The 14,660-nt window shown below is 42.0% G+C and overlaps 1 protein-coding gene across 4 annotated transcripts; it reads left to right on the top strand.

Annotated features, from left to right (window-relative positions):
- The first annotated feature begins 717 nt into the window (after nt 1-717).
- Nucleotides 718-11,337, top strand: LOC125457416 (uncharacterized). 4 transcript variants are annotated; one of them, XM_048541583.2, is made up of 3 exons: nt 730-837; nt 7,218-7,279; nt 9,939-11,337. In XM_048541583.2, exon 3 carries the CDS (start codon nt 9,959-9,961, stop codon nt 11,090-11,092), a length of 1,134 nt encoding a protein of 377 aa, XP_048397540.1. In that variant the 5' UTR covers nt 730-837; nt 7,218-7,279; nt 9,939-9,958; the 3' UTR covers nt 11,093-11,337. The 4 variants fall into 4 exon arrangements, with proteins under 4 accessions (XP_048397537.1, XP_048397539.1, XP_048397540.1 ...); XM_048541584.2 differs by having other exon boundaries at nt 765-818; XM_048541580.2 differs by lacking the exon at nt 7,218-7,279 and having other exon boundaries at nt 718-837.
- Nucleotides 11,338-14,660: the final 3,323 nt, after the last annotated feature.

Genomic DNA, 14,660 nt, shown 5'->3' with positions numbered 1-14,660 from the left:
AGGGTCTAGGCCCGAAACGTCAGCTTTTGTGCTCCTAAGATGCTGCTTGGCTTGCTATGTTCATCCAGCTCCTCACTTTATTATCTTGGATTCTCTAGCATCTGCAGTTCACATTATCTCTGATCACTAAAATGTGTAATCAGGTGTAAAAATAAAACAAAAAAAGCAAATGGAACATTAATCTATATCAATAGCAGGCACAAATATGAAGAGAAGGAGTTTTGCAGCTATCCAAATGCCTCCTTAGGCCACAATGATACACTGCATTCAGTTCTGAAAACTGAACCTTCGGAAGGTGCATGTGGCTTCAGAAAGGACTCAATGTGGATCCATCGGAATGTTGCCAAGGTCCCAATGGTTATATTGAAGCTTTGAAGAGTGATATAAGGGATTTTTCTTGGAAAGTGTGTAAAGAAAGCATGAGTCAAGAGAGTTGCGATCTATATCAACATGATCTGACTGAAAGGCAGAATAGACTCAAAGGGCTGAATGGCATTCTCCCATTTATATAACCTGCTGCTGACTGGTCAACTCTACCAATACGTTCTGGTCTATATTTCCTACATGCTGCCTCATTGCTGAATATAATTGTACTGGTCATTCACCACACCAAGGTACCTGATGGGGTCCATGTCTCACTCTATATTGCCCTTTTAAATTCTGCAGACTGGCTTCAAATGTCAAGTATCTGCATCAGGCGTTAGGTGGAGCCTATGTCCCCGGGGTGGAAGGTTAAAGTAATAGAAACTGGTAGAGAGGAGTCACCGCTGGAAGAGGAGCTTTCTGATTGCCGGAAACAGTGAATTTTGAGATCTCTGGTAAGAAGTCCATTCCCAGGTAGGGAAAGATCAGAGTTACGTTCTCTAGAAGTTTCAGTGTGATTTGTATTGCTTTCAGTTTCACTTGCTGCAATATTTCCAGGGCAGAATTCAGAACGGGTCCTCATATCTGCGGGAATGAGAACTTTGCCGTAAATGCCCAGTTCCTGATCTCCCATCCACTAGTTTCCGAGACCCCAAACTAGCAACTCAACTCCCAGTCCACAGATCTGAGCGCAACTTATTAGCACCAGTTACCCCGTCCCATTTGTTGGGTTGGAGAGGGGAATGTCAGGGATTTTGGATGTGGGAGTTTCGGTTTTGGCGGGAGGGTTGTTGGGGGACAATTATGGGGGTATTGCCTTGTTACGCAATGCAACTTCGGAGCTACAGCAACTTTGATAACCAAACCCCGAACTTTACAACTCACAATTTGAAATACAGTTGGCTTTATCTTACAATTTCCTGTGTCTTGTCTCAGAACTGGGGACTTAAAGTAACAAAATGCAGGGCGAACAAATCAGAAAACATCAGATTAACAGATTGTTATGCATCTCCGTCAAATAAATCCCGTGAGTCACTGTTGAAAAGTGCTTGTTTATTCTCCGTCCTCACTAATCTCCTGGGATTTGTTTGTCTCGTTTTTCTGCTCTTTTATTGAATGTATGATAGACCAGTACACAGAACCATAGAATAATACAGGCAAACCAACCAGCCAACCACCCTCTCTGATGAAGGGTCTAGGCCCGAAACGTCAACTTTTGTGCTCCTGAGATGCTGCTTGGCCTGCTGTGTTCATCCAGCCTCACATTTTATTATCTTGAATTCTCCAACATCTGCAGTTCCCATTATCTCTGAAACCAACCAGCCAGTCTGTGTCAGCGCTTTGTAAGAGCATTACAATTTATTGATGAATAAATGTTGTTCCTTGGGCTCTCCTCTAGGCCCAGTTCTTGCAAATTTCTACGTTGGGTCTCAACTGGAATAGCGCCTAACCTCCTCGCCAATGCATATTTTTGATGTATAGATGATATATCTGCTATATTTGAATCAGCAACTGCGTGCAAGAATTTCTTTACGTCGTTAGACTCCACCCTGTACTCAAATTCACTTTTGAAATGAAAATAAAATCAAATGAACTCCCTTTCTTGATGGACTATTTGAGATATTACTGTCTCCTTTCGCTGGTCATTAAATATGTTGGGATTCCTATAGTTCCATACTATAAGACTCCTGTAGTTCCATACGCTCTAAGATTGGCTTTATGGAAAGTTCGCAAACAGGGGCAAAACCATTTGCAAACTTGATGCTGAAATAGTATGCATCAAAACCATTCTGTGAGACAACGGACATCCACATCAGACTGTTTCCCCTACTCCTCTTTATGAATGACCCGAAAGTGGATATATAGGCAATAACTTCAAAATTTATTGTAAAATCAGAAATATTAGCATGCATAAAACAAAGCAAAAAAAAACTACAGATGCCGAAGATTTGAAACAAAATTATAAATTGCTGGAGAAAATCGGCAGCTTCTACAGGAAGAAAGCAGTGTTAACGTTTCCAGTCCGGTGACTGTGCAGAGAAGTCCTCCCAGCAATTTCTAGTATGTTTTTTTTATTAATAGCATGCGTAGTTGGCCACAATTTGTAGGTGTCAGCAAATACTGCCGCATACAGGCGAAGTTGGATAGACCCGGGAGGGGAGAAAGGGGGTAAGAGATCGGGATCTGGCAAAAGAACTGGAGGAAAAAGTGCGGTGAACAGTCAGGGACGAGAAGGAGGGAAACTCTCTGCCCCCATTGTACCTTCCCCTATCCCAACCGGGGGTCGCCGCCTTCTGGTTTAGCTGCTCCCGCCAACCCAAGCTGCGCTGCGCTTGCGCAGCAACGTTTGGCTGTGACGTCACACCCACGGCGCACGTGTTGACGACAGAACTAGGGAGTAGCGTGATCCTTCGTGTGGTACACTGGTGACAGAAATGCCAACCCTGAAAACGACCCATTTACTTCTAACTGTCTCGCTCATTAAACAAGTTTTAACCATGGGATCCAAGAGAATCCTTTTTCTTCATTCACCGGATGTGGGCTCCCTTGGCTGGGCCGGGATTTACAACGCATCCCTCGTTGCCTTGGAGAAGATGGCGGTGAGCATCCGTGAGCCGCTGCAGTCACATGCTGCAGGTAGCCCTACAACGCCATTGGGAAAGGAGTTCCAGGATTTTAACGCAGCAAAATTGAAGGAATGGCCGTACATTTTCAAGTCAGGAGTTGGAGTGTTTTGGAGGGAAACATCTGGGTGTTCTCATGTATCTGCTGCCCTTGTCCTTCTCGATGGTGGTGGTTGTGTTCTGTCTAAGGAGCTTTGGTGAATTCCTGCAGTTCATCTTGTGGATGGCTATGCTGTTGCTACTGTGCACCTGTAATACAGGGAGTGAATGCTGATGGATGTGGTGCCAGTCAAACGGCCTTTTTGTTTTGAATGGCTTCAAGCTTCTTGAATGCTGTTGGAACTGCAAATATCCTGGCAAGTGGGGAGTATTCCATCACATTCCTTACTTTTGCCTTGTACATGGCTGACATGCCTTACTGAAACGGTAGGTGAGTTATTTGCTGCACTATTTTTAACCGTTGATCTGCTCTTGTCGTCATTGATTTAACGTGGCTCCTCCAGTTCAGTTTTTCATCAATCGTAACCCTAAGGATCTAGATAGTAGAGGATTCAACAAGAGTGTTATCATTGAATATCAAGATTTAGAGGTTAGAATCTCTTGTGTTGGAGATGGTGATTGATGGTTGTGTGATTCAATCATTCCTTGCCTTGTCTCACCCCAACCTAGACATTGTTCATTGTGCTGCATTTGGACATGGATTTATTATCTGAGGTTTTGCAAATGGTGCCAAGCATTATGCAATCGTCAGTGAACATCCCCATCTCTGACCTTACAACAGAAGGAGGTCTTTGCTGAAGCAACTGAAGATGGTTAGGCCAAGGAACTCCTGCAGACATGGTCTGTAGCTGGCATGATTAACCTCCAACAACGCCAACCATCTTCCTTTTTGACAGATACAATTCCATCTGGCAGATAGTTCCACCAAATCCCCAGCCCCCAATTCCCATTGACTGTAGTTTCGCAAGGACTCCTTGATACCACACTCGGTCAAATGAACTCTGTAAGGGCGGTCACTCAGAATGTTTGAAATAAAACTGTATTGAAGTCAAGAGTTGTGTGGCTGTGGCAAAACCTAAATTGAGCATCAATGAGCAGGTTATTACAGTGCAAGTGCTGTTCGCAATTGTTGATCTCAGTGGTTAGCATTGCTGCTTCTGGGTTCGATTCCGCTCACAGGAGACTATCTGTGTGGAATTAGCACCATCTCCTTCTGTCTACATATCCTCCAGGTGTTCTGGTTTCCTCGAGAACAGGAATGTGCAAGGTGGGTGGATTAGCCATTTGAAATGCAGGGATATGGTGACAGGGTGGTGCGGTTGTGGATCTGGATTGGATGGCCTTTGGCAGGTTGGTGTGGACTTGATGAGCCAAATGGCCTCCTTCCACACTCTAGGGATGCTATGAAGATCACATGTAGCCTTTACAGTCTCAAGTGCCACCAGCTGTTTCTTTGTATCATGGGGAATGAATTGAGTTGGCTGAAGATGGTGGCAACCTCCAGAAGCCACTAAGAAGGATCATCCGCTTGTCACTGCTGGTGAAGATGGCTTCAAAAACTTCAGCCTTAACTGTTCTACCACTGTGTTGAGATCCCCTGTTATTGAGGATGTAATGTCTACATAATAACAGTCAATACCTGGAACTTTACATTACCAAATGAGCATGCAGTATTTCGCCACCACCCCCCCACCCCGGTCAAGAACGCCCTTGACCGTGTCTCCCGCAACTCAACCCTCACACCCTGTCCCCGCAATAAACGCAAAAGAGAATCTCCCTCGTCCTCACATACCACCCGACCAACCTCCGGATCCAACGCATCATCCTCCGACACTTCCGCCATCTAACCGCACCACCAAAGACATTTTTCTAACCCCACCCTTGTCTGCTTTCCGGAGGGACCACTCTCTCCGTGACTCCCTTGTCTGCTCCACACTCCCCTCCAACCCCACCACACCCGCTACTTTCCCCTGCAACCGCAGGAAGTGCTACAGTTGCCCCCACATCTCCTCCCTCACCAAGAGGCCCCAAGAAGACTTGGCACATCAAGCAGATGTTCACCTGCCCATCTGCCAATGTGGTACAGTGTATCTGCTGTACCCGTTGTGGCCTCCTCTACATCGGGGAAACCCAAGCGGAGGCTTGGGGACCGCTTTGCCGAACACCTACGCTCGGTTCACAGTAAATAACTCTCCATCCTATTCCTCAGATGACATGTCCATCCTGAGCCTCCTGCAGTGCCACAACGATGTCACCCGAAGGTTTCAGGAATAGCAACTCATATTCTGCTTGGGAATGCTGCAGCCCAATGCTATCAATGTGGATTTCACCAGCTTCAAAATCTCCCCCCAACCACAGTATCCCAAAACCAGTCCAGCTCATCCCCCCGCCAACCTGTTCTTTCTCTCGCCTATCTCCTCCCCTCCTTTCTCAAGCCCCACCTCCATTTCCTATCTACTAACCTAATCCTGCCCCCTTGACCTGTCCATCCTCCCCGGATTGATCTATCCCCTCCCTACCTCCTGACCTACACTCACCCCTACAGGCTCCATCCCTGCCCCTTTAACATGTCTGTTTCCTCTCCACCTAGCTTCTCCTCTACCCATCTTCGATCCGCCTCCCCCTCTCTCCCTATTTATTTCAGAACCCTCCCCCCCTCCCGCGTTTCTGATGAAGTGTCTGGGCCCGAAACGTCAGCTTTTGTGCTCCTAAGATGCTGCTTGGCCTGCTGTGTTCATCCAGCTCCACACTTTGTTATATCGAGCATACAGTATAGTTGTCTAACAGTTGTTGGTGTCAGCAAACACAGAATACAAAAGAATACAGGAATAAACGAGTAGGAAACTGGAGTTAAGGGCAAATGAGATTGTCCATGGTCATGGGAAAAGTGTCATTGGAGTAGCTATCCAGAACCCCAGGACATACGTTTGAATCCGAGAGTTGCAGATGGTGAAATTTGAATTCAATGAAATTTATTTTTCATTCTGGAATGAAAAGATTAACAAACCAGATATTATGTAACCACCGTAGTTTGTCGCAAATGTCCAGTTGGTTCAACAATATCATTATTTGGTCAAGCCTACATGTGATTCCAGACCACAGAAATTTGGTTTACTCATAATTGTCCCCTGAAGTGGCCCAGCAAGCAATTGAATTATATCAAACCACACAAAGCCTAAAGAAAGGAATGGAAACATTGCATCAACTTAGGCATCTGAATTGACAGTGGTATACTCAGCCCTATAATCCCTGGAAATTTCTCTTTACTAACTCTCCGCATGGTCAATACTTGTTAATTGGATCTCTCTCAAATTTAATGGGGATTCATTTTTTTCAAAAAAATAGCTAGGTTTCCAAGTAATTTGGTGAGAACCCTGTGAAAATAAAACGGAGAGCAGTATTCTTCCCTTGTTTCCTCACCTTTTTGTTATTGCTGTTACGGTGCTGGGCAGTAAAAGCTATTTGTTGTTTGATAATTAGTCATTTGGGTGATTTGGTGATTGGCTGTTTTTCAAAAAAGGTTGTTTTCTTTGGTTCATCAGCATCCTTCAGGAAAGCAAGACTACCATCTGTCCTACATGTGACTCCAGACCCATGGCCAAGTAGTTGACTCTTAACTGCCCTCTGGACAAATTCAGGATGGACAATAAATGCTGCAATGCCCACCGCAAATAATGCAAACAAAAAGTTGGAAAAAGCAGATGGTTTTCAGAGAGAGATTTTTCAAAATAAAAATAAAAAGCTGGGTTCCTGTGGAGGATACTAAGCAAGAGTATTGTGACTATCCACTGGGGACCTAGGGGTGAAGGATGTTGTACACAGCCTTCTATACAACTGTAGATCAAGGTAGTTCTCCAACTTCTGGCAAAACTGTTGATTCTGCTGTTTTAATGGTTGTGGGAGATTCCACCCCTATGTGTTTAACAAAACAGTGTTCTTCTGGCTGCACGTCAGCCCAATGATCCTGATCTTTGGGCACCTGGTTTTGGGGCTATAGTGTGTTTGGGGTGTGGTGGTGGTGGCAGGCAGGTCAGAAAACCTCTTCATAGCCACCATTCCGTCTAAACTGTGTGCTTGCAGAGCCACTCCAAGGTTTTACAGAGAGCAATTAGCCCATGCTGCTAGGCAGAGAGATCAATGCTGTGGACCTGGTGTAAGTAGCTATCAACAGGTCCAGGCAGTGGGCCATAAGACAGATTAGTTATCCACCTGCTTGCCTGTCTTCCACAGGGACAGTTGTGTCTGGAGTGTCCTTGGCAACTGAACACATGGTGTCCACCAAAAATCTTGAGGTATGTAGAGAGAGAGTTGGCACAATAGGAGTGCATTTCCCCTTCCAGTAGTATTTTGATTTAATTCCTGCCCTTAAAATGTTTCAACAATTGGGAGGGAGAGTGTTGTACATAATTTGGAGGAGGACTGTAATACATTACTGAAAAACATAAATAATCTTACAGACAGTATGATTTTTGGCAAATGAACTTCAATATGGTTAAGTGAGAAGATGCATTTTTTTTGAGGAGAGAGTACAAATCTATTTGGAAGTTCAGTGTCTCAGTGTTGTAGGGGCAGACAGACCAGGGAGACAGACACAAATCACAAAGTGGCAATGTTAATTAATAAAGCAAACAAAATACTTGGGTTCATTTCTTGAGAACTAGATTTGAAAAGCAGACACTTGGTTAGATACCATGCAGTAGTGTGTACAGTTCTAGACTCCATAACAAAAAAAACAAAATGGAGAAGACATAAGTTTCACTAACTAGGAGGCATAGATTTAAAGTGTTTGTTATAAAGGTTAGAGGGAAATGAGGAAAAATGTTTTCACTAATGGGTGGTTGGAATCTGGAACTCTTTGCCTCAAAGCATCATTGAAGCAGAAGATCCAAGATGTCTGGATATGTACCCCAAATGCCATAATCTGAAGAGCCACAAACCAAATGCTGGAAAATGGAACTGAGCTGAATGTCCTTATGTTTGACTAGTACAGGGAACCAAATGTTCTCTTTCCTGTGGCATAAATGGTCTATATTTTAGCACACAAAAAGGATTTACAAGGACAATATCAAAATTTGAGATGTTACAATTATCAGGGACAATTGGATGGGTTTGGCCTCTTTTCCCTAGGACTGAGGGTTGGTCCTTACAGAAGGCTTTACACTTAGGAAAGCGCAAGAAAAATTGGCTCCACCTGCAGGGACCTGGGTGTCATATCTAGGATCGGAGTTAATAATCCAATCATGAGTTCAGGAGAAACTTCTTTATCTGGTGAGAATCTGGAACTGACTACTGCAGAGAGGTGGTAAGACAAGTATTTTACATAAATTTGTAGGGAATCTAGATAAACACAAAATGGCGAGAAGAGCACAAAAATATGCTGTTGATGGGATAATGGCCTCTTTCTATGTTGTGGATACTTAGCATCATGTTTTTGACCATTTTTTTAAAATCAACCTTTTCAATTGTTTCCTTTGCCTCAGTATTCACTTTGTGCACAAATAGGTAAATTTTTTTAACCTTATCTGTCTTATATATTTTTCTTCCTCTCCTTTAATGTAGTAGGTTCTATAGTTTCCAATGCATTAATCTCTTTTACTGAACTTTCTTAGTAAATCCTCTCATTTTTGTATTTATTCTCTAGCATGGAATTCATTGGCAAACAATGCAAAAAGCAGGCGGAAAGGCAGGATGAGAGGGATACAAATAGTTTACAGACACATTGATAGTTAAGAGGACAAAAGGTTGGCAAATGGAGTACGTGGGAAGGTGTCAAGTTGTTCATTTTAGAAGGGAGAACAAATGACCAGTATTCCTCAAATGCAGAAAAGCTGCAACATAAAAGGGCATTGGGGTACTTATGCACAAAGCAAAACTAGCACACAGGTGCAGCAAGTTATTAGGAAGTCTATTGGAATATTGGCCCTTGTTTCAAGGAGGTTGGAATATAAAAATAGGGAAGTCTTAATGCAATCATACTAGGTGCTGATGAGAGCACATTTGAGGTAGTGTGTTCTTTGGTCTCCTTATTGAAAGGAAATATAGTAATTCATTGGAGGAAGTTCAGAGAAGGTTCACCAGGCTGATGAGCAAGGGTTAAACAGGTTGGGACTTGACTCATTGAAATTTAGAAGACAGTGTGGCTTGACAGGGTGAATGCTGGGAGGATACTTCCCTTCATGGGAGACCTCAAGAGCAGAGGGCATAATTTCTGAATTAAGGGGTACCCATTTAAGACTGAAATGAGGAGGAATTTCTTCCAAGGGTTTAGTGTCTTTGGTACTCCTTGCCATAGAGAACACTGGGAAGGTGTCCTTGTGTATATTTAAGAGTAGGATTAATATACTTGGATTCTTGTTCATTACAGGAATGGGGAAAGGACAGGAAAGTTGATGTATGGAATGTTAGATCAGCTGTCGTACTACTGGAAGTTCCTATTTCTTAAGCACTAAGGCCAGAATTTAATGCCTGCCCCAGGTTGGGGGTGGTGAGCAGAATTCTTGAACTATCAGTAACAGTTTGATAGCAACCTTTCAGAACAATACTGGTACATACAGGCCCAGGGTGAACAGCAAATCTCCTTCCCTAAAGGGCATTAATGACTTTTCAAATAAAATTTTTAAGACTTGAATAATTTTATGATCACTTTACTGAATTCAAATTCTCAAACTAGTTTGGATTTTAACTTCATTTTTCAGAATTAATGGACCAGAAATGTAGCAGCAGAAATAACTTGCACCGTAACTAATCTCCTTATTTTGTGATTTGGCAAAAACAAGACTCTCCCAACCTCTCTGCAGTGTTGCTGCATCTCTGGTCTTCCCACCCTCAATCATATCAGTGAATTATTGGTATATCCTATTCATCTTCCTCTTGCACCATTTCATATGTTTCTCAACTAATATAAAGTTAATTTTATTTAAAAATTTTTTTAATTGATGTTTTCATTGACAGAAACTTTAACCATTCACCAAATGGCAGGAAGACCATCTAGTCATTGGAGAAATCAGGGAGCTGATGCAAAACCACCAATGCCTCAGGAGGGAGCTCTGCTTCCAGCTGCTAAAGCAGCCAGTCCAAGGGGTTCAGGATCTAGAAGCCAAGGAGGTAGATCAAAGGGTGGGAGTCCCAGCTCAACCAAGCCGTCAAACACTGGAAGATCTCGGAACCCAACTGTTAACACCAGAAACACTGAAACACAGAGATCCACCAAGTCAACTACCAAAGGAGCAGAAGGCAATGGTAATGGTGTCACACAAACCACGTTGGTTACTGGTAATGCCAACTCTGGATCCAAGGCATTGGGTAAAGAGAGACACACCAACAAGCAAGTTGATAAAAACAGTCAAGCCAGCATTTCTACCCAACCAGAGATGATCAGTAAGCAGAGGGTAGCAGAAATTGAGAAAGAGACACGGGGTCAAAGGGAAAATCCAGCTTGGTTTGAGCAGCGTAGAAACCGAATCACTGCCTCAGTAGCGCATAAGATTTCCCACAGCAAGTTTGTGAATGGTAAAAGCACTGAGGTTCCTCAGTCCTATCTTAAGCCTATTTTGGGCCAGGGCTCAAATGTTATGACGCCTGCAATGAAATGGGGTGTCCAGAATGAGTCCGTGGCTATCAAAAAATATGAGAAGCTAAAGTCTGAGGACATCGAGCGCCAGGTACATGTCAAGTCATGTGGGCTGTTTGTTGACCCAGAAAAGCACTGGTTGGCAGCAAGTCCTGATGGAGTAGTGGTTGACAAGGCAACAGGGGATACCATTGGCCTGGTTGAAATCAAGTGCCCCTACAAACACAAAAATCACACCATCAACAAAGCTTGCGAAGATAAAACATTCTGCTTGGAACGCAACAACGGTGAACTTCAACTGAAAAAGAATCATCCCTATTTCACCCAGATTCAATGCCAGTTGGCAGTTGCAGGCCTCGAGCAGGCTGACCTTGTAGTCTATACTGACCGTGATGTTGCCATTGTCCCAGTAAAATCTGATAATAAGTTCTGGAAGGAGACTGAAAATAAACTCGAAGATTTCTACACCAGAGCAGTCCTACCAGAATTACCAGAATTACAGAAAAACAATCAAGTGTTGGCAAATGAAGAGTAACCATATGAAATATTCATGGTGTTTCCCTAAATAAACCTATACTTAAAATGTTGCACCCGCTCTCTTCAAGAAAATGTCTGAAATCAAAAGTTATTAAAAGGAAAATTCATGGCATTGTTAGGATAAAACTGTGGCTTTCTGAACTTTATACCAGGAAGTAATTATGAAGCTTCAGCAATGGAAAACATGATTCCACAATTTCCCGGTATTGTATCCAGAAACTAATAAAATGGCTGTTTCACTGTTCTGTTGTTTGTGGGACTTTACTGTTTCAACAAAAAATAGATGCAAAGATTCATTTCATTTCATCTCAACATGTTCCTCCGTGACCCAGGAATTCTACCGCTCTTTATAAAAACTTAAAATAGTGACTGCACACAGCAATCATTGCAACATTCTAAGAAAGGAAAGTGCTACATAAGTGTGTTGGTGAAAAGGAGAATTGAAAAAACTATTACACAATAAGTAACTAAGATTTGGAATGCGCTGTCTGATTGATTACTCAATGTAATTCCAAATTGGCCAAAAAAAGGAACTTTAAAAATACTTGGAGATAAAGCTACATACATACGGGATGAACAAAATACATTGTAAAAATATCCAACACAACTGATGAGTCAAATGGGCCACACTTTTTCTGTGTAAAATCTTTGTGATTCTGTCCAACTTCACTCCTTTGTGTAAGTTTACAAAACTATTTCCATTTATCCAAAACATCACGTTTGTGTGTCTCTTTGTGCTGATTTAACTGAATATCAGGTACTTTCCATAAAAGATACTCAGTCAGAAACATTGATTTTATAACAGACGGGAAGTTACAAATCTGTCCAGCTAACGTTTACGGGTATGATTTTCAGCACCTTTCATGACTACAGGACTTCCTAAAGCACAGTGCTACCAATGAAATATTTTTTGAAGTGTAGTCACTGCTGTAAAATGTAGGAAATATAAAATTGTTTCTTCAGTGTCACTGGGCCAAAATCCTGGAACTTGTTCACTAATAATACTGAGAGTATCACCTACAATTACTTAGGTAATCAAGGTGCAACTCCAAAGTTTGAAGCCAATGCAAAACTTGGGAGAATTGTCAGTTCTGAGAAGGGTCACTTAAAACCATAAGAAGACATGGATGTATTGGTGGATTAGAGAAAATGTGACAGATAATTTTCAATGTGGAGAAGTGAGAGGTGATACAATTTGACGCAAAGAACACGGAGAGACAGTATGAAATAAAGGATACTTACTCTAAAGGGTATGCAACAGCAGAGAGTCCTGGATGTATAAGCAATCAGGTCATTGAAAATGGCAGGTAGAAAGAGCTGTTAGTAAAGCATACAGTATTCTCAGCTTCAAAAATAGAAGCAGAGTACAAGATTAAGGAAGCTATGGTAAAGTTAAATAAGTCACTGTTTAAACCTCAGCTGGAGTATCATTTACACTATTGGACAGTACACTAGGAAGGATGTAAAAGCATTAAAGAGAGTGCAAATGAATGGTTTCAGGGATAAAATGTTTTGCAAAAGAAGCAAATAGAAGATGACAGGATCTTCATTTTTAAACACAGCAAGCAGTTAGGATATGGAATATACTTTCTTGAAGGTTCAAATGGAGCTTTAAAGGCAGAATTAGAGATTTAAACAGAAACAGTATGTAAGGTTACAGAAAAAAGGCAGGAGATTGGCATCAAGTCTAAAAGGTGAGATGCCAGTGCACACACAATGGACTGAATAGCTTCCTACTGTGCTGTAACAATTCTATGATTTTCACCACCATTTTTTCAAGAGCAGTTAAAGATGGACAATAAATACTGATCACACCAGGAATTTTCACATACCATAAAAGAGTTAAACAAATATGCATGTTTAGATCTTACAAACAATAATACAAGTAATAATAAGGATAATCCAAAGAGAGTCTACAAGTACATTGACAGCGAGAGAGCAAGGCCCAATAAAGATCAAAGAGGTCATATTTGTGTTGAACCTCAGGAGATGGGATAGAAATTAAATTAATACTTCATGCTAATTTTTGTTATGGAGAACAAAAATGGAGGCTGGGGAACTTGGGGAAATAAATACTGATATTTTGAAAACAGTTCACTTTACAGAAAAGGAAGTGCTGGAAGTCTTAGAAAATATAAAGGCAGATAAATTTCCAGGACGTGTTCTAGGACTTTGTGGGAGGAAATTGCGGGGCCTCTTGTGGAAATATCTACATCGTCTAGAGGGCACTGGATGACTGGAAAGTGGCTAATGTTGTACCTTTGTTTAAGAAGGACGTAGAGAGAAACCTGGGGACTACAGACCTGTGAGTCTGACTTTGGCGATAGGTAAGTTGTTGAAAGTGATTTATATGCATTTGGAGAAGCAAGGAATGATTAGGGATAGACAGCACAGTTTTGTACAAGGAAAAGAGTGTGTCACAAACTTGAGTTTTTTTGAGGGAATAACCAAGAAAATTGATGAGAGCAGAACAGTAGACATTATTTACTTGGACTTTACTAAAGCCTTTGTCAAAAGTTCAGCATGGCTGACTAATTATATAGTTAGATCACATGAGATTCAGGGTGAGCTTGCCAATTTGATACAGAATGGGCTTAAAGTTAGGATATTTAGAGGGATAGTGGAAGGTTTTTTTTGGACTGGAGGCCTGTGACCAGCTGTGTTCCACAGGGATCAGTTCTGGGTCCACCCTTTGCTTGTCATTCAGAAAATAATTTAGGTGAGAATATAGAGGGCACGGTTAGTAAGTTTACGAATGATGCCAGAATTGATGGTATAGTGGATGGTGACGGAGGTTATCTACGATTATGCAGAGATCTTGATCAATTGGGTCAACGGGCTGAAGAGTGGCAGATGGAGTTTGATTTGGATAAGTGCAAGGTGTTGCATTTTGGTAAACCAAACAGGACAGGACTTATACAATTAAAAGTAGGGCCTTAGGTATTGTAGAACAGAGACATTTCGGGGGGTTTAGAGATGTAGTTCTTTGAAATTTGCATCACACGTATTAGGGTAGTTAGGAAGGCGTTTAGCATGCTTGCTTTCATTGCTCAGATCTTCATGTATAGGCATTGGTACAAGAAGCTGTTGAGATCTCTTGCGGAGCACATCGTCCAATTCTGGTCACCTTGTTATAGGAAGATTATTATTAAGCTGGAGTGGGTTTAGAAGAGATTTATCAGAATGTTGCTGGGCATGGAGGGTTTGAGTTGTAAGCAGCCAGATATGTTGGAATGTTTTTTCATTGGAGTGTAGGAGGTTTATGAAATTGTGAGGGGTACAGATGAGGTGAATTGCAGGTGTCTTTTCCCTGGAGTAGGGGATTTCAAGACTAGGGGGCATACTTTTAATGGTGAATGGAAAAAAAGATTTAAAAAAAGCATTTTTAAAATACAGACTGGTTCATGTGTGGAAAAAGACATTAAGACACAATTAAGAAATGTTTGGAGGGATATGGGCCAAATAAAGGCAGGTGGAACTAGTTTAGTTTGGGATTATGGCCAGCATAGACTGGTTGGACCGAAGAGTCTGTATCCGTGCTCTATGAATCTATGACCAGGTTATCT

The sequence above is a fragment of the Stegostoma tigrinum genome, chromosome 14 (assembly GCF_030684315.1).
Source record: "Stegostoma tigrinum isolate sSteTig4 chromosome 14, sSteTig4.hap1, whole genome shotgun sequence".
Taxonomy (NCBI): domain Eukaryota; kingdom Metazoa; phylum Chordata; class Chondrichthyes; order Orectolobiformes; family Stegostomatidae; genus Stegostoma; species Stegostoma tigrinum.
This window is presented reverse-complemented; position numbering and strand designations above follow the sequence as displayed.

Excerpts from the sequence above, each read along its gene's own strand:
- LOC125457416 (XM_048541580.2), top strand. The coding sequence starts at position 9,959 with ATGGCAGGAAGACCATCTAGTCATTGGAGAAATCAGGGAGCTGATGCA.